At 34.2% G+C, this 25,342-nt stretch overlaps 1 protein-coding gene across 3 annotated transcripts in view; it reads right to left on the reverse strand.

Moving 5' to 3' along the window:
* The window catches only part of ZDHHC17 (zinc finger DHHC-type palmitoyltransferase 17), a 151,514-nt gene that overhangs the window by 27,649 nt on the left and 98,523 nt on the right, over window positions 1–25,342 (reverse strand). For 2 of the 3 annotated variants that reach the window (XM_004384621.3, XM_023738890.1), the window contains exons 6-10: window positions 20,011–20,075; window positions 18,994–19,156; window positions 12,147–12,272; window positions 2,530–2,672; window positions 1,063–1,163 (exon numbers count right to left, since the gene is read on the reverse strand). In XM_004384621.3, the coding sequence (XP_004384678.1) occupies window positions 1,063–1,163; window positions 2,530–2,672; window positions 12,147–12,272; window positions 18,994–19,156; window positions 20,011–20,075 (598 nt within the window). The remainder of the gene's footprint in view (window positions 1–1,062; window positions 1,164–2,529; window positions 2,673–12,146; window positions 12,273–18,993; window positions 19,157–20,010; window positions 20,076–25,342) is intronic. The other variant, XM_023738891.1, reaches the window with a different exon arrangement.

The raw sequence follows: 25,342 nt of genomic DNA on the forward strand, positions 1-25,342 counted from the left end.
GAAGTATAAAGAAATACTATACTTCTGAAAATAATTACATAAAGCTGTAAAAACATAAGAATTACAAGTATAGCTACAATTCAAACTCTGTGTTTAATGTCTAAAAAATAAAATAAACATATTTTGCTTTTCAATTAAATTACAAGGCAATTTAACAAAAAGAAAACATCATAAATATACAAGACTGCGAACCGAAACCAGGTGTTAATTAGGACAGTTACGAGTCACCAAAAACTGCATACTATGTAAAACAGCTTATACGCTTCTTAATAGTAATGTTTTGAAAAAAGAATTAACAGACATTTATAAAACATGTGCCTTTATTACAAAAAATCAGACTATCTTACTCACTGAACTTCTTAATGTAAACATCAAAATTTAACACTGGCCTTATTTCTCTGATCCACACACATGCAAAAACACACTTACAATTCAAATTATATTATTTTTAAGAAGTACACTACACTGAAATAATTCACCGAAGTTAGCAAAGGTTTGAAGATACAGTATTACATACTTTCCATGAAGCAAAAGAGATATGAAATATCTATAAGAGAAAACTGTTACCCACTACAAGAAAATAATAAGCCGCGATATTAAGAAAATATTCAGAGAAAACAGTCTGGTACTAAAACATGAAAATCAATTTAATAGAAAGGTTTAAAACTTGAGTTATGGAGGCAAACAAATACGTGTTTCAAACTCATCTTTAAAAGAGACTAGCTGTGTGGCCTTGAGCAAGTATAACAGTTTAACCTCTTTAAACCTGAATTTTTAATCTATTAAATGGCGATAGAATGTAGATTAAAAGAGTACAAAGTACTTAAGAAAATGCCCTTTAAACACTCACTAAATGGTAGCTATTATTATTAGCGATGTTGTTATTAAAAGCAGTTTTTAAAAGCAATCCGTTAAATATTAAAATTTAAAAACTATTTAGATTAGCTCACATTTATTCTTCTAGAATACTGTTTTACTGTAGTAAGTCATGAATAGTTCAGTCCCAGGGTTAAATAACAGATAAAAATTACTCTAGATATGACCTTTTCAACCAAAGGATATCATTCCAAAACCAGAAGAACCACGTCACATACATCCAGAATTTGGTTGCCAAATATATTCCAAGGGGCAATGCACTATGCATTGAATGATCAAAAAAGGATCTGTAAAACACGAGTTTTATAAAGTTTGAGTTCTATATGTCATTGAAAAAATGAACATTTATATATTTAAATGAAAATTATATCTGTTCTGCATGTATAAGCACTCGTTTAGCCAGACTCTAGAATGCTTACATACTGATACTGTTTCATAGTAATCAATAATAAATAAGTTCACTGCTGAATGACTCAGCAAGATTCTGAAACTCCTTCTAATTCACTAAGAATTAAAATTATATTCCATGTACTTTTCAACTTCAGAATTTCAGTGTACTCCTCTCTGAAAAGCAATAATTCACTTTATACATACTAACTCTATCATTCAGCACATTATTCACCAAAGGTGTACTACAATTTTGTCAAATGAGTACACAGCAATCATCAAGTTCCTCTCTATATTTCATCATTATTACTACTTAAATATACACTTAAATATAGCCTCGAACACATCTTTTCAAATGGAACAAACTGGCTAATTTAGTGGAATTGAAGGTCTGTATTTACAATATTTAAAATTCAGGCAAAATACATATTAATAAATTTTATTAAACATAAGCAGGATCAGCCATCTATGCAGGCTACACAGGTGACTTCCTGTTTGTATCTCGCTAAGCTGCGAGAAATACTAAAATGAGATTAACGACAAGGACTTAATCTCCTTTTTAAGAATTAACACGAGTGATTTACTAGTCATTCTCACCTCCCTGTAAATTACTTTCAGATCTCTTTTTTGAAATTCAAGTAAGAATAAGGTGCTAAAGGAACAGAAATTAAGTAGAAAGTTCTGATCTTAGGGATCTGCCTAAATGTGCTGGATGGGGCAGCTTTAGGGCAACAGGATGTAGGAGCAGAAGGAAAAGGGAATGATCACAATGATCAAAGGAGAATAAAAAAACTGAGCTTACTTTATAATTATGCTTAGACACTACTCTGCTACTAAAATCAAACCTCTTCCTTGCTCTACTGCTTATGACCAAAGAAAATATTCCTGATAGTTACGGAAAGGTGAGCTCAAGTGTTATAATTACTGTACCTACAAATAAGCAATATGTAAGCTACATTTAGAGTTCATCAAATCCAAGTTCACTTTTATTAAAATGTTTCAAATATTTCTAAAAATGTATTTTAGCCTTTAAAATTATATGCTAGACTTTTGTCATGGAAAGCATCTTTAGAATCATTTTAATAATGTTAAGAAATCTAAAAGATTTCACATATTGTCAAAAAATTTTACACACTAAATTAAGATCAAACATGTTACATAAAGACAGTGTTCTAAACATATAACACATTAATTTTTATTCTAGCAGGGCATAAATTAAATTTTTTCATGTACAGTCAAAAATATAGTTAAAAATAGCACACTTACTTTGAAAGAAACTGTACTGTAGCCCAAACGCCACCATACATTAGCCCTTTAATGAGCCAAGAATCAATATTTAGGTCTGCTATAAAACCAACCAGCCAAATAACTAGGAAAGGAGTTCCTAGCATAACCTTCTGCCGAAATTCCTGTACAGAAACAAAGAATTAGTAAGAAAGCTTTGCATGTTTCAAGTAACTACGATGTGAACCACTGTTACCTTTGTGAAAACATGCAATCAGGTGTGAAATTCATTCATTCAAATATGCCAATTGTGTGCCAGGCACTGTTCAAGGTGCTGGTCTCTGCCTTCCGGAGACAGACATTAAACAACTTAGAAGTATTCTGTTGACATTGTGGAAAATAAGGGTAGAAGTTCTAGGTGTGGGTTCTATAAAGTTAGATATAAGTGATAGTCATATCTCCTGCTAACACTTGGCCTGGCTAGAAAACAGACCATTCAATGACAAATACCATTTTAACAGGGGACTCATTACTACAGAGACACGAACAACTAGAATGACTAATGGTCTAAGAACTATATGAGAAGAGGAAACCTGAGGATGCCTAGCCTCAAGAACACATTTTAAATGATGCATATAAACAGCATACAGAGGTCCATCTTAAAATGAGATAGAGAATAAAATCAAACAATTTATAGAGTTCCAGAGTACACAGGATGGAGATATGTGCCTCTGAACACCCACCATGGCAAGGTGCTCAAAACTCCAGAGATATACCCATTTCATTTCTGTACTTGTCTGGCTGTTAGAAAGCTGGAGATTCAGAGCAACACAAATGATGTCTATTGCTTCTTCTACATAACAGACCTTCACAAACTTGTAGCCAGCCATCAAGCAAGTCTCTCCTGAGTTTTTTTTTTTTAATGTGTCGAGCACTATGCTAACCATTTTACATACTTACATTTACTTTTTTATTTTTTATTGTTGTACTTTAAGTGAAAGTTTACAATTCAAGTTAGTCTCTCATACAAAAATTTATACATACATTGTTATGTGACCCTAATTGCTCTCCCTGTACTGTGACAGCACACTCCTCCTTTCCACCTCTGATTTCCCATGTCCATTCAACCAGCTCCTGACCCTCTCTGCCTTCTCATCTCACCTCTGGACAGGAGCTGCCCATTTAGTCTCTTGTATCTACTTGAGCTAAGAAGCACACTCTTCACGAGTATCATTTTATGTCCCAGAGTCCAGCCTAATCTTTATCTGAAGAGTCGGCCTCTCTTGAGTTATCTTATGTGATAAAACTATTATAAAATATTCCAGCTGTAGTCTAACAAAGCTTAGAGTGGAAATACTACTTTCCTCATTGATCTTAATATTTCTCTTTCTGATGACTAAGATTGTATTACATTTTTAGCACCCCTTCCACATTGTTGACCTCTAGTGAAATAAATATTTTTCAAATAAATGGCCATGTTTCTCCCAATTTAGCCACTGCAAATCATTTTCTGAACTAAATGTGTAATTTTAATTTAGACTAACAATTAAACATGCTGATTTCAGAGTTTAATTTTATGCTAGAGTAAAATAGCTAATCCCTCTAATTTTTTTTTCATCTCTAGTATGTATGAACTTTATATCAAGACATTAGAGAAGATCTGTAACTGGTAGAGAGAGAGAGATAATGGGTAAGGGTGAGTACTAGCGGAAGAGAAGGTGTAGTCTGAAAAAATATTTTCTAAAACTGTCTTTAATTTGGTTTGTTTTTAGTCAAAGTGCTTGTACTTCCCCAGCACTGGCCACTTTTATTTTTTAAAATTAAGATATAACTTACATATAGTAAAATTCACCCTTTTTAGTGTGCAGTATGGAGCCCTGGTGGTGCAATGGTTAAGCACTGAGATGCTAACAGAAAGACTGGCAGTTTGAACTCACCAGCCGTTCATGGGAGAAAGATGCGGCAGTCTGCTTCAGTAAAGATACACAGCTTTGGAAACCCTACAGGGCAGTTCTACTGTCCTACAGCATCATTATGAGTTGGAATTCGACTCAATGACAATAGGTTTGGGTTTTTGTTTGTTTTAGTGTGCAGTTCTCTGAGTTTTGACTAACACGTATAGTCATATAACCAGCACCTCCCCAGTGCCCCCAAGCCCCAGCCCCTGACAACCACTGATCTGATTTTGTCCCTATACTTATGCCTTTGCAGAAATGTCATATAAATGGAATCATACAGAGTGTAGCCTTTTAAGCCTGGCTTCTTTCCCTTGTTGTTAGTTGCCGTTGATTCCAACTCATGTCGACCCCATGTGTGCAAAGTGGAACTGTTCCATAGGGTTTTCAAGGCTGTGCTGTGACCTTTCGGAAGCACATCTCCAAGCCTGTCTTCCAAGGCGTCTCTGGGTATGTTGGAAGCGCCAACCCTTCAGCTAGTAGTCAAGCACTTAGGTAATGCATTTGATACTTATCCATGTTGTGTGTATCCATGGTTTGTTCCCTTTTAATGCTGAATAGTCTTCCATTACATGGATATACCAGTGTGCATATCCATTCCCCAGATGAGGGATTAGGGTTGTTTCCAGTTTTCAGTGATTATGAATAAAATTATTATATAAACATTTGCATATAGGTTTTTGTATGAACATAAGTTAATTTCACTTGGACAGATATCTGGGAGTGAGATTTCTGGGTCAGATTTATTTTTTTCCAACTGTCATATATATATATATATATATATATATATATATATATATATATATATATATATATATATATATATATATATGTATATAATGATATTATAAAGAGGTAACGGCAATGTGCCCATACGGAGTTATGGGAAACCTACTGTCTCCAGCATTTTACTGTGGAAATTTTCAAACATATTATAAATTTGAAAGAATTTTATAGTGAATACTTGTATATCCATCACCTAGATTCTACCATTCAGTAATCTAGTTCTTAATTACAATTGTTTTTGAGATAAGTGAAGATTCACATGAAGTTGTAAGAAATAATATTGAGAGAGCCCAAGAATGCTTTACCCAAGTCCCCCCAACAGTAATACCTTGTAAAACAGTAGTACAATATCACAACCAGGATACTGACATTGATACAGGTAAGATACAGAACACTGCTATCACTACAAGGATCCTGTATGTTGCCAACTTCCCTCTTACCCCTACCCCTTCCTTAACCCCTGGCAACCACTAATCTGTTCTCCATTTCTATAATTTTGTCATTTCAAGAACGCTATATAAATGAAATCATACAGTATGTAACCTCATGGGATTGTCTTTTTCACTCAACATAATTCTCTGGAGATTCATTCAGGTTGTTGCATATAACAATATTTCATTCTTTTTATTGTTGAGGAGTATTCTGTTGTATGGATGTACCATAATTTGTTTAACCATTCACCTACTGAAGGACAACTGGGTTGTTTCCAATTTTTGGCCATTATCAATTAAGCTGCTGTAAACATCTGTGTACACGCTTTTGTATGAACATAAGTTTTCCTTTTTCTGGGATAAATGCCCAAGAGAGCAATTGCTAGGTTGTATGGTAACTGCACGTTTAGATTTTTTTTTAAAGAAACTGCCAAACTGTTCTCCATTCCGCTGCTGTCAATTCCCACTCATTTCCTACCAGTAATGTATGAATCCAGTTATTTCACATCCTCATCAGCATTTGGTATGGTTGCTACTTTTTATTTTAGTTAATCCTGACAGTTCAGGAAATCACTGTGGTTTCAATTTGCCTTTCCCTAATGGCTAAAACATCTTTTCATGTGCCTATCTGCCAGCTGTATATCTTCTTAAGTGAAGTATCTCTTCATGTCTTTAGCTCATTTTCTAATTGGATTATTTGATTTTCAAGGTTGAGTTTTGAGAGTTCTTTATATATCCTAGATACCAGTCCTTTGTCAGATATGTGGCTTGTATATATTTTCTCCCAGCCTGACTTTTCATTCTCTTAACAGGGTCTTTCACAGACCAAAAGTTTTTAATTTTGAGGAAGAAATTTATTAATTTTTCCTTTTATGGATCATGCTTTTGGAGTTAAGTCCAAGAATTCTTTGCCTAACCCTAGATCCTGAAAATCTTCTGTTTCTTTTTTTTCCCCTAAAAATTTTCTAGTTTTACATTTTAAGTTCATGATCTGCTTTGGGTTAATTTTTATATAAGGTATAAGGTTTGAGCTGAGGTTTATTCATTTAATTTGTCTACAGACGTCACATGCTCCAGCACCATCTGTTGAAAAGGTTTACCTTCCTCCAGTGAACTGGTTGTACATTTCTGTCAAAAGTCAGTTGAGCATATTTATGTGATTCTATATCTGAGTTCTCTATTATATTACACTGATTGCGTGTCTATCCCTCCATCAACATCACAGTCTTGATATACAGTAGTTTAAAAAAAAAAAAAAACCATTGCTGTCAAGTCAATTCCGACTCATAGTGACCCTATAAGACAGAGTAGAACTGCCCCATAGGGTTTCCAAGGAGCCCCTGGTGGATTTGAACTGTTGACCTTTTGGTTAACAGCCGTAGCTCTTAACCACTACGCCACCAGGGTTTCCTGATATATAACAAGTCTTGAAATTGAGTAGATTGATTCTTCTTTTTCAAAATTGTTTTAGCTATTCTATTTTCTTTGCCTTTCCATATAAATTTTGGAATATTCTTGTCTATATATACAAAAACTCTTGCTGAAATTTTAACAGGAATTACGCTAAGTCTGATTATCAATTTGGGAAGAATTGATATATTTACAGCACTGAGTCATCCAATTCATGAAGACAATATGTCTCTCCGTTTATTTAGATCATCTTTAATTTTCATTGGTATTTTTTAGTTTTCATTATACAAAATACTTTACATGTTTGGTTAGATTTGTACTTAAGTATTTCTTGTCTTTTTTTGACAATTTGAAGTCATATTGTATTTTTAATTTCAGTGTCCACATGTTCATTGCCAAGTATACAGAAATAAAATTGATTTCTGTATGTTTACCTTATATCCTGACCACACTTACTAGTTCCAAGAGGGTTTTTTTGTTTTTGTTTTTTTGTAGATTCCTTGGGATTTTCTATGTAGATAATCATATCAAAAGCATATAGGGACAGTTTTATTTTTTCCTTTCCGATCTATATACTTTTGGTTTCCTTTCTTGTTTCATTGCACTGGCTAAAACTTTTAGCGCTATGTTGAGAAAGAGCAATGAAAGCAAACATCTTTGCCTTGTTCTCGATCTTACAGGGAAAGTATTCAGTCTTTCACCATTAAGTATAATATGAGTTATAGGTTTTTGTAGATGCTCTTTATAAAGCTGAGGAAGTTCCTCTCTATTCCTAATTTTCTGAGAGTTTTTTACCAATGAATGGATGTTGAATTTTATTAACTGCTTTTTCTGTATCCATTGATATAATCATGAGATTTGTCTTCAGTGTGTTAATACGGTAGATTACATTGATGGATTTTTGAATACTGAACCAGTCTTGCATCCCTAGAATAAATTCCACTTTGTCAAGATATACAATTCCTTTTGTACATTTGCTGAATTCTATTTTATGTTAAGGATTTTTGAGCCTGTATCTATGAGGAATACTGGAAATCCTAGTGGCGTAGTGGTTAAGAGCTACGGCTGCTAACCAAAAGGTCGGCAGTTCAAATCCACCAGGTGCTTCTTGGAAACCGCATGGGGCAGTTCTACCCTGTCCTTTAGAGTCGCTTTGAGTCGGAATCAACTTGATGGCAATGGGTTTAGTTTTTTGGTTTTAGTGGCCTAAAGTTTTCTTTTTTAATTGTCTTTGTCTGGTTTTGTTATCAGGGTAACATATCTTTTCCCATTGTTACTTTCAACTTGCCTATACTGTTATATCTGAAATGAGTTTATTTAAAAAAAAAAAAAAAAACCGACCGCTGTTGAGTCAATTCCAACTCATAGCGACCCTATAGGACAGAGTAGAATTGCCCCACACGGTTTCCAAGAAGCACCTGGTGGATCGAACTGCTGACCTTTTGGTTAGCAGCTGTAGCTCTCAAACACTATATGCCACCAGGGTTTCCGAGTTTCTTATAGACAGCATATTTTTCATTTGTTTCAATCATGTTCATAATTGTGTATCGAAGCACTTTTATGATGGTTGTTTTAAAATCTTTGTCAGTTAATTCTAACATGCTTGTCATCATGGTTTAGCATCTATTGATTATCTCTGTTCATTCATTTTGAGATATTCCTGGTTCTTGGTGCAATGAGTGATCTTTTAATTGAAACCTGAGAATTTTGTGTACTATATTATGACTGTGGATCTTATATAAATCTTCTTTTTAGATGGGTTCCTCTGAAAGGGGACAGAGAGAGACACCTCTTTATTACTGCCAATTGAGGATAGAAGTCCGGAATTCCCACTTGGCCTCAACTGACACCTGAGGAAGGGGCTCCTCATTACTGTTGGGCAGGGGTGGGATTTTCGGTCCCCACTATACCTCTGCTGATACCTCCCTGACGGAGCGGCATAGGGGCACCTCATTATTACTCTCCATGTGGTCTCCACTGATAAAGCATGAGCACAGCCTCACTAATAGCCAGAATTAATAGCCAAGTCACTCAGCCTTCTCTGATACCACCCCAGCAGAAGGGTTGAGCCTCATTATTGCCCAGTGAGAACGGAAATTCTAAGCTCACCATTGGGCCTTTGCTGGTGTGGGTGAGGGTAAGGACACAGTTTTTTTCTGTAGAATTTGGTTATAGTACAGCAGTTATTTTCTAAAAGTTTTCTGTCTTGCTAGGCTGCCTCTCTGTGGTTCTTTGGCTAGAGAGAATATGCAATGCAGTTCTACTCTGCAGCACAAGGAGTCGCCAATGAATTGGAGTGTACTCCATGGCAACTGTGTTTTTTGGTCTGGGCTCCTTCACAGCTCCGTGTTGCTGGCTTTACCAGCTCATAGTTTGGGATATATGAAGCCAAAAAAAAAAAAAACCCAGGGAACTCATCACCATGTCATTCTTCAGGTCCCAAGATCCCTTCTCTCCATCTTTTAGAGTCTTCTTATGTTTGTTTTTTATATAATGTCCAGTTGTTTTAGTTATACTTAGCAGGAGGATACGGAAAAGTATGCTTACTCCATCTTCCCATTTATTTTTACATGATCAATAAATAAGATTAAAAAGGAAGAAATGTAAGATATCTATGGTTAACAAAAGAGATCATGGGTTTCTAGTGTTGAGAAAATACTAACTTAGAGATAACCCTTTAAAATAATTACTAAGCAACTAACACTTATTTAAACTAAAATCTGCTTTAAGGTAAAATCTTCTAACCTTAAAAATCAAAGAGCTTTTTTAAACAGTTTTCTGAAGTCAAGAGTCCCTCCGAATCTGTCTACTAACACTATCCAAAAAAAAACTTTTTTTTCCTTTTTAAAGATTTGTTCTTGGTGAAATTATACTGAGTCCTAGGGGTCACTCTTGTTTAACTTTAAATATAGAACATACTTGATAAGTTAGAAAACCAAGTCACACTCACAATTTAAATTTTTCTAAAGTAGGACAGAAAAATTGATGAGTGGTCTACATAACTACAAATGCTTAATTTCAGAGTCCCTGACCATCATATATTTATATCTAGTTACTTTTTTAAGAAACTTAATATATTTAAAGCTACTAATGTAAAGAAAAACACAGAACACTCAACTTCTGAACTGATCGTAATGCTAGAGAAGTGTTAATAAAATTGGGTTAAACTTTTATGAAGCTCTCTTTTCTTAAAATCCAAACACGTAAATATAATTCATTACTCTACAATAAGCAACTTTACATATTAATGCAACACCTAGACTTTACAAAGCCATTTTCATCTGACTACACACACACACACACTCACACACATATATATACTTTAGTAAATTTATATTCAACAAAATGAAAGCATAAAGATTATGGGAATTTCCAAAGTAACACAAGACGTTTTTATTAGTGACCTAATGAGACAGTAACCGTTTTTCACTCCTTTGAGCAAAACTGCTCTAAATTCCAGAGGATAAAGCCACATCAAAATAAATAAATGACTCATTCTCTATACTGTATCTAATAGTGAAATTAAAGAGTTAACATGAAAAATCTGCTCAGTTATGGGGCTAAAAACGGGCAAGTTTATAAACTATAAATCTAATTGTTCTGATGTCTAAGTAATGGACCAAAGGACTTTTCAGTTCATTAAAGGAGTATGAACTCCTACAAATAAATAAGGCGCTGCTTTGAAGTCTGTTTCCGTTTATCTGAAATTTGTCTTTTTGTCCTGACAAATGACAGATCAATGTTGACTATAAAACAAACAGTATTACCACCAGCACAGTCTGAAAAAAGTACACATAAGACTGGTAGTCAAGGCTTAATGCCAGTCAAGTTGTGATTAACAAGTTAGAAGATATCCTGTCAGTTATTAGGTCTATAAAGGAATTGTCAAGTCAGCTGATTTCTCCTTTTGTAGTGGAAAACTTTCTGAGGAATCTAGACTGCTCCTTTGGGGAAATGTTTTCAGTTGTGAAATCATATTACTACTGTCAGGCAATTGTGCTAATAGTCACATAGTTTAAAACTGAAGGTATATGGAAAATCTAAAATGGGCTTTCCATAGAGAAGTTGAGACTACAGATTTTCTGACTGTATGAAATAAGTTACAGGGAAGGGAAGAGGGACGAATAGTGGGGCATGGAATATTTTTAGGAAACTGAAATTATTCTGTATGAAACTGTAATAGTGGATACATGACATTATACATTTGTCAAAACCAACAGGATTGTATAATACAAAGTGTGAATCCTAATGTAAATTATGAACGTTAGTTAATAATTAATAATAATGTACCAATATTAGTCTACCAATTGTAACAAAGTACCATGCAAATGCAGAATGTTAATAATAAGAAGAAACACTGCAGGAAGGGAGAGAGGGCATATTTGGAAACTCTGTACATTCTACACAATTTTTCTGTAAATTCAAGCAGCTCCAACAAAGAAAATCTAGCTAAAAAGTTACAGTGTATCACAAAAGAATGGAAAGCACAAATAAATTAGAGCTAGATTTTTAAGTCATTTATAAAGGTATCTATTAGGACAAAGATTTTTCACAATTTTCCGTATTAACAAACACATATAACAGGAAAAAACCTTTATTTTTATCTATTAAAATAGTTAGCTGAATGAAATGAAGTAAAATTTCCATCAGTAGCCTATGGAGCTTTAAACAATTTCACATATCCTTCAATTATCAAATAATACAAATAGTTCACCTACCAAGTAAGGAACTAAGAAGCCTGAGAAACTTTGCTGTCTATCTTCATTTTATTCTGGGTGAAATACTGTTTTTAAAATTACATTAAGCAATGACAAAATTAAAGGCTGTAAATACTCATAAAGTATGGCTATGAATCTTAAAGGATTATATATTTACTATATACTTATATCTGTTTATGGTGATGGAAAACTTGGCAGTGGATATCGGTGATGGTTGAACAACATGGTAAATATAATTGTAAATGAATTGTAAACGTAAAAAATGCTGAATTGGCAAATGTTGTGTTTTATATATATTGTTTACAGTTTTTAAAAATTATAAAAGCTTATATATTGAAAATCTTCAGTCATGAGTTTACCTTATCAGCTTTTAATTTTCTAAGGAAAGACGGATTGTCATATCCTTTTGCTTGCCTTGCCTCTTGTAAATGGTTGATCATCCACACATTTTTTCTCTGCTTTGCCAAATCAAGTGCTGACTCGCCCTGATAATTTAAGCGGAAGAAATTTTACATTTAAAATAAAAGAAAAGGCAGAATACTGTAGTTACTAGCTTTTAAAGCACTTCTATAAAAATAAAATTAAGACCACAATATCAGTTCACTGATGTTACAATTTTTGACATTGGACAAAGTATCAATTCCTCAAATAATCTAAATCATTACACATTATTTACTATACTTTCCTGTTCAAAAAAAAAATCAGAAAATGTATTTACTCATCTTACTCTCTGGATTATATTTTTGCTTGAATTTTGAATTATATTAGAGAGCAAATCAAAAAGTAGGTATTTTAGTACTTGCTGGATCAGAGGATATCACTAAGTTTATCTTCAGTCATATCATACTCTATGGATTTCTTAAGTCAGTTATTGCTAATAAAGCATCTTGCTATAATACTAAACTGCTAGAAATCTCTGTTTAATTTCAGTAATGACAAGAGTCTTAAGAAGAGAACAGGGAAGACAAAAGTCAGCTTCTACTACTACCACTGTTGGACTGGCATTCTTGACCTACGTATCTCAAATTCATTCACCCATCCAGAAATTTCCAAAGACAACAGAAACAACAGAAAATAGTGAAGTTTTGCAACTCTCTTTAAGCCCAAGAAAAAGAATGCCAGGGAATATAAGCAAATACGATTAAAATATATTAAAGGAAGTACGAAACTAGAAGTAAGGGTCTTTAATTCTAGATCTATGTTCTTTTTGCCTTTACTGATTTAAAATCTTATCTTTCCTTCTGCAAATCAGTCAGACACCAACATTTTTACTAATGTTCTCCACAATTTATCTACTACTTTAAATAGAAAAGTGAATTTAAAATGTCTGTCGAAATTTCAGGAATGCATATATAATTATTCAAAATTCCTTTAAAAAGAAAACATACTGAAATTTTATTTCACAAAATTGGGTGAAAAAAATCAAAGAATAAGGAGTCTTTAAGTGCCTTACTTATGAGGGATGATTCCTTATAAAGAATGTAGTACAGTTTATATTTTTAAAAATTTAAAAAATAAACAAGAAAAATAAAACGTACCATCACCACCAACAGCAACAACTGTAACAAAACAACGATAACAACAACAGAAAGCCCAACCAATCCTTTAATAAAAATATCAATGGTATTTAATAGGGAATGGGCTAATCTAGCTGAGTCTACCACAAATGGGATATTTTCTGTAAAATATCTCCTTACCTATTCCAAAATTCCATAACCTAAATCATCAGAACCAGCTAATTAATCCAAACTATAAAGATTACCTGAATAAAAGCAATCCCTTTGGGTAACAACTCCCAGAGAATATCCTGCAGTTGCCTCGGTCCAGCTGAGCATCCCTTCCACTAGAGGGCCATGTGACACCTAAGGATTGCCTAGATAAAAAGATTGAGGGAGCTTTAAGAAATCTTTCAACTACTTCTCTAGTCCATCTGACTATTTTTGTATAGTTCTTTTATTCATCTGGCAAAATAAACAAACAATTAATTTGAAGAAATATACTAAAACCAGGGTTCCAAATCATCTATATTTGACCACTCCATGCGTCAACCAAAATAATAAATAACAATGACAACAACAAGAATCTACATGGAGTGTATATGACTATGTAACTAATAATAAAAGAAATTCTTCAAGAATTTCAGTTAGGTAAACATTATTGCTGGGGTAGAAGATCGCTTGAAGTTTTGCCTGAGTGAGGTTGAATTTCACTACCAAAACTTAGAAAAATTCTTCCTTGGAGACCATCTAGGTCAGGCACTTAACAAGTAATGGAAACTATTTTCTGAAAACAGTTTCTTACCTCAAGAAACCATGTAAGAGTCCATTTCAATATATTAATAACAGAGCTCAATAATTTTACATTCTGCACAAGTTAAATTTGTCCTTTGATAGTATTATAAAGAAAAGATTATAAATAGGTGGGTAGGACTTTGAGATTAATTGCACCCCAAAACTCAATTCACCAAGTTATTTTTTCAAATTCACAAATGAGAAGCTATCATAACAAGGGATTCTTGCATAGGCCATAAATTTACTTTGGGTTTTTTTTTTCCCCTTAATATCCCAAATCATTATTTTTTCTGCTATTATTACTTAACAAAAAAAGATCTGGATTTATTCTATGTACCTATTAATAGGGCGGCGATTCTTAAATTCTTTTGAGTCATATCCAGTGAAAGCCACTGATCACCTCCCACAGAAAAGTGCCAATATACGCAACATTTTTCTAACAATTTCAGTGGTCTATGGACCCATCCTTCAACCAAAATCCACGAGTAGATCCCAGTTTAAGAACTTCTAATCTAGGGTATATGGCAATTCCTGATCCTTCTAAGGAGTTCCTGTGTGGTACAAAAGGTTAATGGGCTCAGCTGTTAGCTGAAAGGTTGGAGATCTGAGACCCCCCCAGAAGTACCTTGGAAGAAAGGTCTGGTGATCTACTTCCAAAAAGGCAGAAATTGAAAACCCTATGGAGCACAGCTCTCTATTCTCACATACATGTAGTCACCATGAGTTGGACTCAAGGGTAATGGTTTTAATCCTTCTAAAATTCAAAATAGCCATTTTAAAGCTACCTATTATTGAATGTCAACTGTCTTAAAAAAAAACTCTATCTTATTTTGAAAAAAAGAATAATTTATTTATAAAATAAAGGAATCTAATCCCTTACTTGAATAACTAACTTACAAGGGTAAATATCTAGTTAATATCAAAAGATAGACTTCTAAGAAACTTAAGTTTAATCTTATTTAGAAAATAACTACTTTAGAAGAAATAGGAAGACAGGCCTGGAGATGTGTTTCTGAAAGGTCACAGCCTTGAAACCTCTATGGAGCAGTTCTACTCTGCACACATGGTGTCGTCATGAGTTGGAATCGACTCTATGGCAACTAACAAAAATGACAATAGTTACATAACTATTATAATGCAAAATATAATTAACACACGGGGTTGCCACCAGTCAGAATTGGTTTGTTTGTTTTTTGTTTTTCGGTTTCCTAAGACTAAAAATGAAAAATGGAAAAATATACAGACATAAATAAGATTTGTCAAATTCCTGGAAAAATAATCTAGTTTTTTCTTTTATAAATGAATTTTTCCCTTTTGAAAATTTGCAGTTATTTATGTTTAGTTAATTAGCTTGATATTCCTTATGGCTAAAAAGCATGACTTCAAATTAAATATGACCAAAACAAAGCCATTCCTATCACCTTCCCCCAAAAAAGTATTTCTCCTTCACTTTTTACAACCTCAGTACAAGGTATCACAAGCCATTCAGTTACTCAAACCAAAACCCTAAGTCATCAATGTTGCTTTCTCTCACCCCCATATCTAACCTATCCAGTCATTTCTATTCTAAAATATCATCTCCAAATCCATTCACTTCTACCCATATTTACTCATACCATCTTAGCCTAAGCCACCATCATCACTTGCATGATTTTTGATCTCCATTCCCTTCTATTTTACTTTCAATGCATTCTCCATATAGCCACCAGAGTAATCTTTTAAAAATATTTAAAACAAAAAGCAGATCATAGAGCCAGCCTGTATAAGTCCTTCCAACTATTTCCCACAAATAATACAATGAAAGCTCCTTTATCATAGCCTTACGTGATGTGGCACCTGTGTCTCTCAGTGACTTCACCCGCTTGCTCACCACACTCCAGGTCCTTATTTCTGTACCTCAAACGTGACAAGCTTATCTGTGCCCAGGGTCTTGCATTTGCAGGTTCCTCTACGTGGAAAGTTTCCCTCACATATCTTTGCATAATTGATTCTTTCTCATCATGCAAGACTTGAAGCAAATGTCATCTCCTCAAACAGGCATTCCCAGATCACTCTCACATGATGTGGTCCTCCCAGCCTGTCATTCTATCATATTTGCCTGTGGTTTTCTGTTTTGTTTTCATTTATTTACTGTCTACTTCCTCAACAGAATGTAAGTTCTGAAGAATACAGACCTTATCTGTCTTGAGCATTGTTGACTCCCTAGCACTGAACAAATATTTGTTGAATGAATGAATGATTTCCAGCAGGTTACCAGATTTATGCATATTAGAAATGCCAGATTCCAGGAGACTCTGACACTTGTTTCTTACTTTCAGTTACATAAAAAAGAGGGCATTTTAAAACAAAAATCTATTTCTTTTCCAGTATGAAAAGAAGAGCCCTGATGGCGCAGTAGTTAAAGCGCTCAGCTACTAACTAACCGAAAGGTCGGCAGTTCAAACCCAACAGCTGCTCCGCAGAAGAAAGATGTGGCAGTCTGCTTCCGTGAAGATTCACAGCCTTGGAAACCCTAGGGGGCAACTGTACTCTGTCCTACAGGGTCACTATGAGTCGGAATCGACTTGACAGCAACAGGTTTTTGGATGGATGAAAAGATAATCCCCTACTCCCAAAAGTATAATGTTCCCTAAGCAATTGAAGCAACTACTTAGACTTTACTTTCTTTCAAAATAATGTTAGAAAGTCATTCCAGAAGCTACTAGGGAATTAAATTTAAAATAATTTTTGTCAATAGCCAACCATGAGCATACGTGTCAACCTGACAACGCAGACAGATAAAATGACAACATTAATAAAAGGAATGTGACAAAAAAAAACAAACATACATGAAATTAAATAAAGTTCTACAGGCACAATAAGAAGCCTGGTTATTTGACAATCTACAGACTCTGGGTGGTATACAGAAGATAAACTGCACTAGTTACTAAGGAAGCTACACTCCAATTTATCTTATCATGGTACCTGAACTTACAGAACATTAATGCTACAATGTTCAAAACCATTAAGTCATTTCAAACATCTCTTAATCCAAACATCTCTTACCCTTACCTTTCTGTTGAAATTCATTATAGATTATTTCTTCCACTAAGACTAATTAAAAGTTTATGCAACCGTTAGTGGGGAAAGCAAATCTTCATTATTTATTTGAAAAGATCTTAATTTACAAACCACACACCTAATACTTAAAAAGCATGTTTTTTAAAGTATCTAAGGTTTCATATGGATATAAAAAGATGTTTTTAAAAACTCTAAAAATCTACACTACTAGTTTCAAATTTCAAAACTGTGTAGCCACCCTGTGCTAATTCTTTGGTTTTATTGTCATTTCAATATACAGATAATGGTTCTTGGCAGAAAATCTACTGAAACTCACTATTTGCCATAGTGAAACTGGTTCTATTTTTTCAATCACATTAACATTAAATATCTTGAAATGTATTCCTGGCACATGATTACTTTAGGAATGGCTCCCTGGCAACAAAGAGAAGGAAAATAACACTCAAAAGCAGTTCAGGTAATCATGATACAATCTCACTGATTTTTTCTAATAGGGATATTGCTCAGTTTTAGTCAAATTTTTCCCTTCTTATCTTAAAATGCATTAGGCTTTTGGGATTAGCCTAATTTACTAACCCCAGTGTTATGAACTTTTAGAAGCATCTTATTTAAAAACATTTGGAGAAGCAAAAATTTTCTCTACAATTTTTGAAGTGGCAGAGGTATACTAGCAGAGTCATGGAAACTAGCTTAGGTAAAGTTCAAACTATGCAAATTTTCATTCCATCAACAAATACTTACTTAGTGCCCATAACATGTCAGTCACTATGGTATGCAACCTTCCTCTTTCCCTCTGTTTACTGGCAAATATTCTGATCACTTTGAGTAAGGATGAGATGATTTAAAATTTTAAAAAAAATGTAGTTTTATCAATTTCTTAAAGTTTCTAATATTAGATATTTACTTTTAAAGTAAATATTTATAGATTCATTTCTAAAAATTGATTATAATTTTAAATTATCCTCCATATAACTAGTCTAACCTAACTTATTCTAGTAGTTTAACCTTTCTTCTTAAAATAACCAAATAGAGAAAGAATACTCATTGAAACATAAGAGATGCCCTGATCCAGCAGGTGATAACCTACTTTTTGATTGGCCATTTCAGATCAGTATGTGGCTTGAACCCTCTTCATATTTAGTTTAGCACACATCCTTTAGAAATTTAAGAAACATGACTCAGAAAATACTATGGATTATAGCCAACATTAAAGAATTTTTTCAATGGGCACAAAGTTATTTTATGAATGCACATTATTAAAAGATGATGTTGAAAGTTTGTCATTTCACAGAAAGATTCTTTCAAACTGTTGCTGAGAGATATGGTACATCCTGAAGCTTTAAAAATGAGAACAGTTAACAAAAATTTGAGACTACCAATAGAATCTTCTTGCATGTACTCATGTCTATACAAACTTCTAAACGCTCTGAATGTAAATATTAATTGTGCTTTGCTCTTAGGTAATTCTGTATACTTTTCCTGGATTAGTCCAGTGTTTAGGGGAGAGGAGTTCTCCTATAAAATCATAAAGGTGTTTATCAAATTTAAAGATCTTGGCCTTTAAAAAAGTAAGGCAATAAAATGACTAAGTCAAAGAATTACTAAAATTTATTATGCTAAAAACCAATAAGAATTCACTAATGAAAAGGTCACCAAAATCTGAACACTACTTCGATACTGCAAGATGAAAGTACAAATCTAGTCTTTCAAAACAAATTCTTGCATGGGAGCAAACAGCTGAACTTAAATCAAAAGTTTCTTCCAATTCTGAAAAGTTTATGAAACACCTATGTTTTACTGAGGAATTCATATCTTAGTAACCACATTTCCCATAATCAATATAGGATACTTTTACCTTGATATTCTGAGCATCCACATTAGCTCCAGCTTCCAGAAGAAGACTAATGACTGTGGTATTCCCTGCTAGCACTGCCCAATGCAGAGCAGTGTTTTTGTGATACTTGTCACCAAGGTTAACTGAAACATTGAATGTTAAAAGCAATCTAGTTGGATCCACACTGAAAAGGAAAAAAAAAAAAAACAACAACAACAACCCTAATTTCAATTATAGAAGTCATTACAGATACTAAATTGATTGTGGCTATTCTCACATTCCATCTTGGAACACTTCTATTCTGACCTACTCAACTTTACAATCAATAATGAGACAATATTCTAAGATGAAGTATTAAGTATGTGCAAAATTGTATAAGGTAATATAGTTCCAAGGGATGGCATACTCGACACTGACATTTTCTATTTTTCATCTAGGAATCAATGTCATTATCATATTTTGACACAAATAATGTGCACCTTCTGTTTGTTTGCCAACCACGCCCTCCCCGTGAGTTATTTTTATAAGCGCCGCTCTGCCATTTTCTTTACATGCTGCTGTAAAAAAAAAAAAAATTAGCATAGTGCACTTATGCAAATACCTCGCAGGGAGGGTGGTGTGTTGGCAAACAAATGTATAAGGCGCATGTTATTTGCATAAAAATACGGTAATCCCTATACAACAAAATAATCTTAAAATTTTTATTTAAATCTAGCTTGTTCCAAAAATGATTTCAGACAACTTACTGATTAATATATTAAATTTTCCACTATGCAAATCATATGAAAAGATGAATTTTTTTTTTAAAGATAACCTTTTCTTCCATTCTTAGAAATTGTTAAAAGAGGAATCAATTGAAGATACTAAAATTACCAAGGCACAGGGACACCAAAGCATTCAAAACGGTGATTTATGTTATATACTAGATATTCATAATAAAATCTGTAAATATTAGTATATTAACTACTTTTTCTCATCACTTTTTTTCCATTTACAGGTGAAAATAATCTGGATAAGTAGTTTATAATGGTTACATACCTATGCGTTCTATAAGCTGCCCACATTAAAGGTGTCATTCCATTCTGATCCATCATATCTACATCCTGAAAGAGTAAAAAGAAAAAAGTCAGACAATAAAAATTTATAAGTTCCTGCCAAATTTACTTCGAAAAATAAATCTAATTTACACGTTATAGGGAAGCCAATATACTACTACTCAATCTACTACTCAATCAAGGGTGACTTATATAAACATATTCCTTCTTAACTTTAAACTGTTTTATCACTAAATATTTTAACTAGTTTACATACATTATGCTTTTACAGTTTTCCTTGTAACATGTTTTAATCGGTCCTTCAACGTTTTATGCTTAAGATCTTGACCTATTTTGATTGTTAAGCTACAACGGATAGGTTAAGTGATTAAAATCACTGAAAAACTTATTTACACTAATTCATGATAAAAAGGAAATAACAAAACTGTTTATTCCTAGGCATTTCAAGACAAAGAAATAGGCCCATCTTTTCAGTAAACTCAAACAAAGGTCATTCTTTGGTTTTTACACACACATATTTTTAAGATTTGAATCATTCTGCAAACTTAGGGGTGAAAAAGCAATCCCCTGCCTTACTGTGATGGTTAAGATTGTGTGTCAGCTTGGCTGGGCCATGATTCTCAGTGTTTATATATGATCACTCCCATGACTGACTATGCTGTGAGTAGCCAATCAGTGGAAAGGGGTTTTCCCTGGAGGTGTGGCCTGTATCAGAATATAAGCAGATGTTCTGGCTTTTTGCTCGCTCTGGATTCTACAGCTGCCTCCTGTTCGTCTGACCTCTGGTTCTTGGGACTTGAGCTGTCAGCTTATCTGCTGAACTTGGGATTCGCAAATCTTACAGCCTGTGAACAGAGCCCTGCTCTCTGACCTGCCGATCTCGGGTACGCCAGCCCCTGCAGCTACGTGAATTAGGAGAAACCTTGCAGTCTTGCCTGCCAATGTCGGAATTCGTCGAACTTCACAGCCTGTGAGTGGGAGCCCTGCTCTCCAACCTGTCGAACTTGGGCTCGCCAGCTTCTGCAGCTGCATGAATTGGGAGAGGCCTCTACCCTGATCCATGGACTTGGGATGTTCTAGCTATAATCGCATGAGCTGTTTCCTTGATATAAATCTCTCTATATACATATTTATATGCTTTACTGATTTTGCTTCTCTAGAGAACCCAGCCTAAGACACTAACCACCATTTGCCCATGTTCAGATGCAACTATCTTCACCTTTTTTAAAACATATTATTTTGGTATTACTTTCATGTCTTTAAGTAAGATACCTGTATTGCTACTTCTTAGTTTTCAGTTTTAGAAATTATCTAAAAAGATGAGAATTTCTCTTTTTCCTCTCCCTGCCCCATCACAAATATGCACCTTTCCTCTCCCCTCTTCCTCTCAAGAGATCTATTATAATTCTGATAATATAAATATTTGATATTTACCTTATTATAAATATGTAGGAATATAATTCCCAGCCAAACCATATAGTAAACCATGACTACTTTTCCTCTCCTACCTAACCTTTTGCTTTCTCTGAAACTTCTTTTCCTTCTTTGGCTTAGTTTTTTTTAGTAAATTATAACTACCAACTATTCAACCCAAACTCTTTCCTAGTTATCTAAATCTCCTTTCAAGACGTTCTGATGTATCAGGGATTCTATCAATTCCATTTCCTCGAAATTCTCTCTCCTAACCCATTCCAATCTTGACTGATTATACTCTATGCCTGAGGCATCTGTCTCACTAACTAGAACAGGAGTTCCTCGAAGACAGACATTAAGTTAGTTATCTCTGTATTCTCAGTGCCCAGCAGAATAGATCAAAAACTACTGGTCAAATGAAAAAGACTCTTTTAAAATACAGATTTGGGAAAGGCACAGCCTTTAGAATAAGACTAACATGGTTTTGAATTCCCATCTCCACTCTGTAACAACTATAAGACTGTGAGCAAAACTGCTTTACTTCTCTGAGGCTCAGCTTCTTCATCTAAAAATGTGAATACTAACAATAGCCTCGTAAGACCCTGTGATAATAAAATAGAATGTGTGTAAAGCACCTAGTCCACAGCCTGGAACATAACAGACATTTAATAAATATTTTCTTCTTCCCTTCCCCACCTCCTGTTCCTGGGTTATATTAAACCAGAAGTTCTAATTCAACTTGTGCTGTCTAATACACCAATCAGTGGAGACACAACAGAATTACAGTAAATATACTGCAAAACACTGCATATATACTGCAAAACACTGCATATCTCTGCAGCAGTTCTTTATGAGACATTATTTCTGATGGGACTATGTCCCAAATATGACATTACCCAAGTATAATGAGACAGAAAAAAAAGCTGAGAGTCACTACATTAGACAACTAGCACATATATCCTTGAATATCATTAGTTATAGCTCTTTACAATGAATACTGAGTTGAAATAGAATGTTATGCCTTATCCATTAAAAATCCATTTTTGGACTTAATAATATTGTTGGGAACATTTTCTGTAACCTCACTCAATGTTTCCAATATATGGGTCGACATTTTTTAAAATAATCGTGTGACTTAAAGGACAAGCTTTCTTGTTTCTTATATGAGGAGCTAAGCACTGTGGCTTAATTTTACTTCCTTCACTGTCCTGATTTTAAAAAAACTCAAAACCAAACTGAGGTCTAATTAAAACAAACACGTAAATTCTTATGTTTAAGTTTCTTCTTCCCTCTTCATAGTTTTTTCATATCCTTTTTAAAAAGTATTTTAAAAATTCAATAAAAAATGAAAAATATAAAATAAGCCATGTCGCTAGGGTACTAAAAGAAAAATAAAATTCAAGTTTTTCTCTCTTTTGAGTCAGGGTTTAAAACTTGGTACTGCTTTGCCAAGTTCAGCCTGGAGGTATAGGTATTCTCTATTAAGAAGAATTAACAAGATCAGATCAAAAGTTTCTGAGAATTTCATGATCAATCAAACCCAAACCCACTGTCTTCAAGTTGATTCAGACTAATAGTGACCCTACAGGACAGAGTAGAACTGCCCCACAGGGTTTCCAAGGCTGTAATCTTTATAGAAGCAGACTGCCACATCCTCCTCCCACGGAGCAGCTGATACTTTGAATTGCTGACTTTTGGTTAGCAGCCGAGCACTTAAACTACTGCACCACCAGGGCTCCTTCCATGATAAACAGGACTCCATAGTTTAGTATTTCCCCTTTTTCCTTCTGAAAATCATCCAAAAGAATTGGTAGTGAGCACTGAATATATTTAACAGTATAACTAAAATAAAACAATTGTGAAGAATAGAATTACACAACTGAGTGAAAATATTATATGCGCTAACCAAAACCAAACCCACTGCTGTTGAGTCAATTCCAACTCAGTGACCCAATAGGACAGTGTAGAAGTGCCCCATCGTTTCCAAGGCTGCAATCTCTGTGAAAGTAGATTGCCACATCTTTCTCCTATGGAGCAGCTGGTGAGTTCTAATTGCCAATCTTTCGGTTAGCAGCCGAGCGCTTACCACTGCGCCACCACGGCTCCTTTTGTTATATGCTCTAACAATGTAAAATTGATACAACTAACAATAACTGCAAAGAAATGGGACAAAAAAGCTGGAAAGAAGTATGCTGAGTGCCTCATCTCTAATAGCTACATTATTTAAAGCTGAAAAATCAAGTAATAGAAACACAGTTCTACTTATCAGAACAAAGTTAACACTAAAAAAATATTACTGCTTAGAGTCACATAGTGAAAGACAGGAAAGGTTAAGGAGAAAATAAAAATATACTAATTTTATTACTCCTTATAATTGGTAATACCAGAAACCAAACCCACTGCTGTCGAGTTGGCTCCAACTCATAGGGACCCTATAGGACACAGGAGAACTGTGGATTTGAACCACTGACCTTTTGGACAGCAGCCGAGCTCTTAACCACCATGCCACCAGGCCTTCATAATTGGTAATAAAAAAAACCCAACACCAAACTCATTGCTGTCGAGTTGTTTCTGATTCCTTATGACCCTACAGGACAGAGTAGAACTCCGCTATAGAGATTCTAAGGAGTGGCTGGTGGATTCGAACTGCTGATCTTTTGGTTAGCAGCTGAGCTCTTAATCAGTAGGCCACCAGGGATTTGTGCAGCATCTGACTGAAATAAAAGAAAATGCTGTGTGACCATCTGATGAAAGAATATTCCAAACAGAAGAAATAGCACAAAGGCTCAGAGATGATAGCATATCTGATATGCTCAAAAAACTGCAAGGAAATCATTGTGTTTAAAACAGAGTGAGTGAAGGGGAGATGACAGAAGATGAACTTGAGAGGTATCCAGGGACTAGACCACACAGTGCTCTGCAGGGCAGAAAAGGACTCTGGATCCCATTCAAAGTATAATGTAAAGCGCAACACGAAAGTGTCTTTTACAATATATTTTTAAAAATCTGGAAACTATATATTAAACTGTTAGAGGAAATTATCTTGGGGAGTGGGGGAAGCGGGAGGATTTCATTTTCTAAGTCATACCCTTCTGATAGGTTTGAATATTTTACAATATTTATGTGTTACTTTTGAAAGCAGAAAAAAAATTTACTCATGGAAAATAAAACTACTATATGTCAGACACTTGTCATTCTCATATGCAATTTTTGTTAAAAAAGGCATTGAGACAGGTAGAAATCCCTGCTCTTTAAGAATTTCATAGCCTAGATACTATGCCAGAGTTAAAAAGACTACTGAAATCATCCAAACCCCACAATCAGTAAGTTAACTAAAACCCAAAAAGACTCAAAAATACAGATTTTCTTTCTCAGTTAATAACTGAAAGAAAAGTGACTGTGTATTGGAAATCTATATTTTCAATACAGAAGGCCACTAGAGACACTCATATGTTACAGAACCATCTGCTGCTTCATTTAATTTGATGTCACAAAATAATACTAAACAATGATCAAAGTTCAGCCATTCCTTGTCACACTTAGAAGTTTTAAACATTTCTTTCAATAAGTTACCCTCATCTACTTAAGCTATTATTCTCATGAAGGAGCTACCTTCAGTTGGCTTCTCACTTCACACACTCTTTCTCTTAAAACTTATATACTGAACAAACCATTCACCAAAACTACACCTCCACCGGGACCTTCTACCATAAGAAACTAGAAAAAAAAAAGATCAAATTAAGCTGAGAAAAAAAGGAAATAATGAGAGCAAAGATCAATGAAACATAAAACAAATTTAAAAAAATAGTTCTTTGTCATAGGGCAACATTTGTAGTAACTGTCAAATGGGAGACTATTTTGTCCTGTAAGCCTTCATCTTAAGTGAGAATAACAGCATAATT

The sequence above is a fragment of the Trichechus manatus genome, unplaced genomic scaffold (genome assembly GCF_000243295.1).
Source record: "Trichechus manatus latirostris isolate Lorelei unplaced genomic scaffold, TriManLat1.0 scaffold00125, whole genome shotgun sequence".
Classification (NCBI taxonomy): Eukaryota; Metazoa; Chordata; class Mammalia; order Sirenia; family Trichechidae; genus Trichechus; species Trichechus manatus.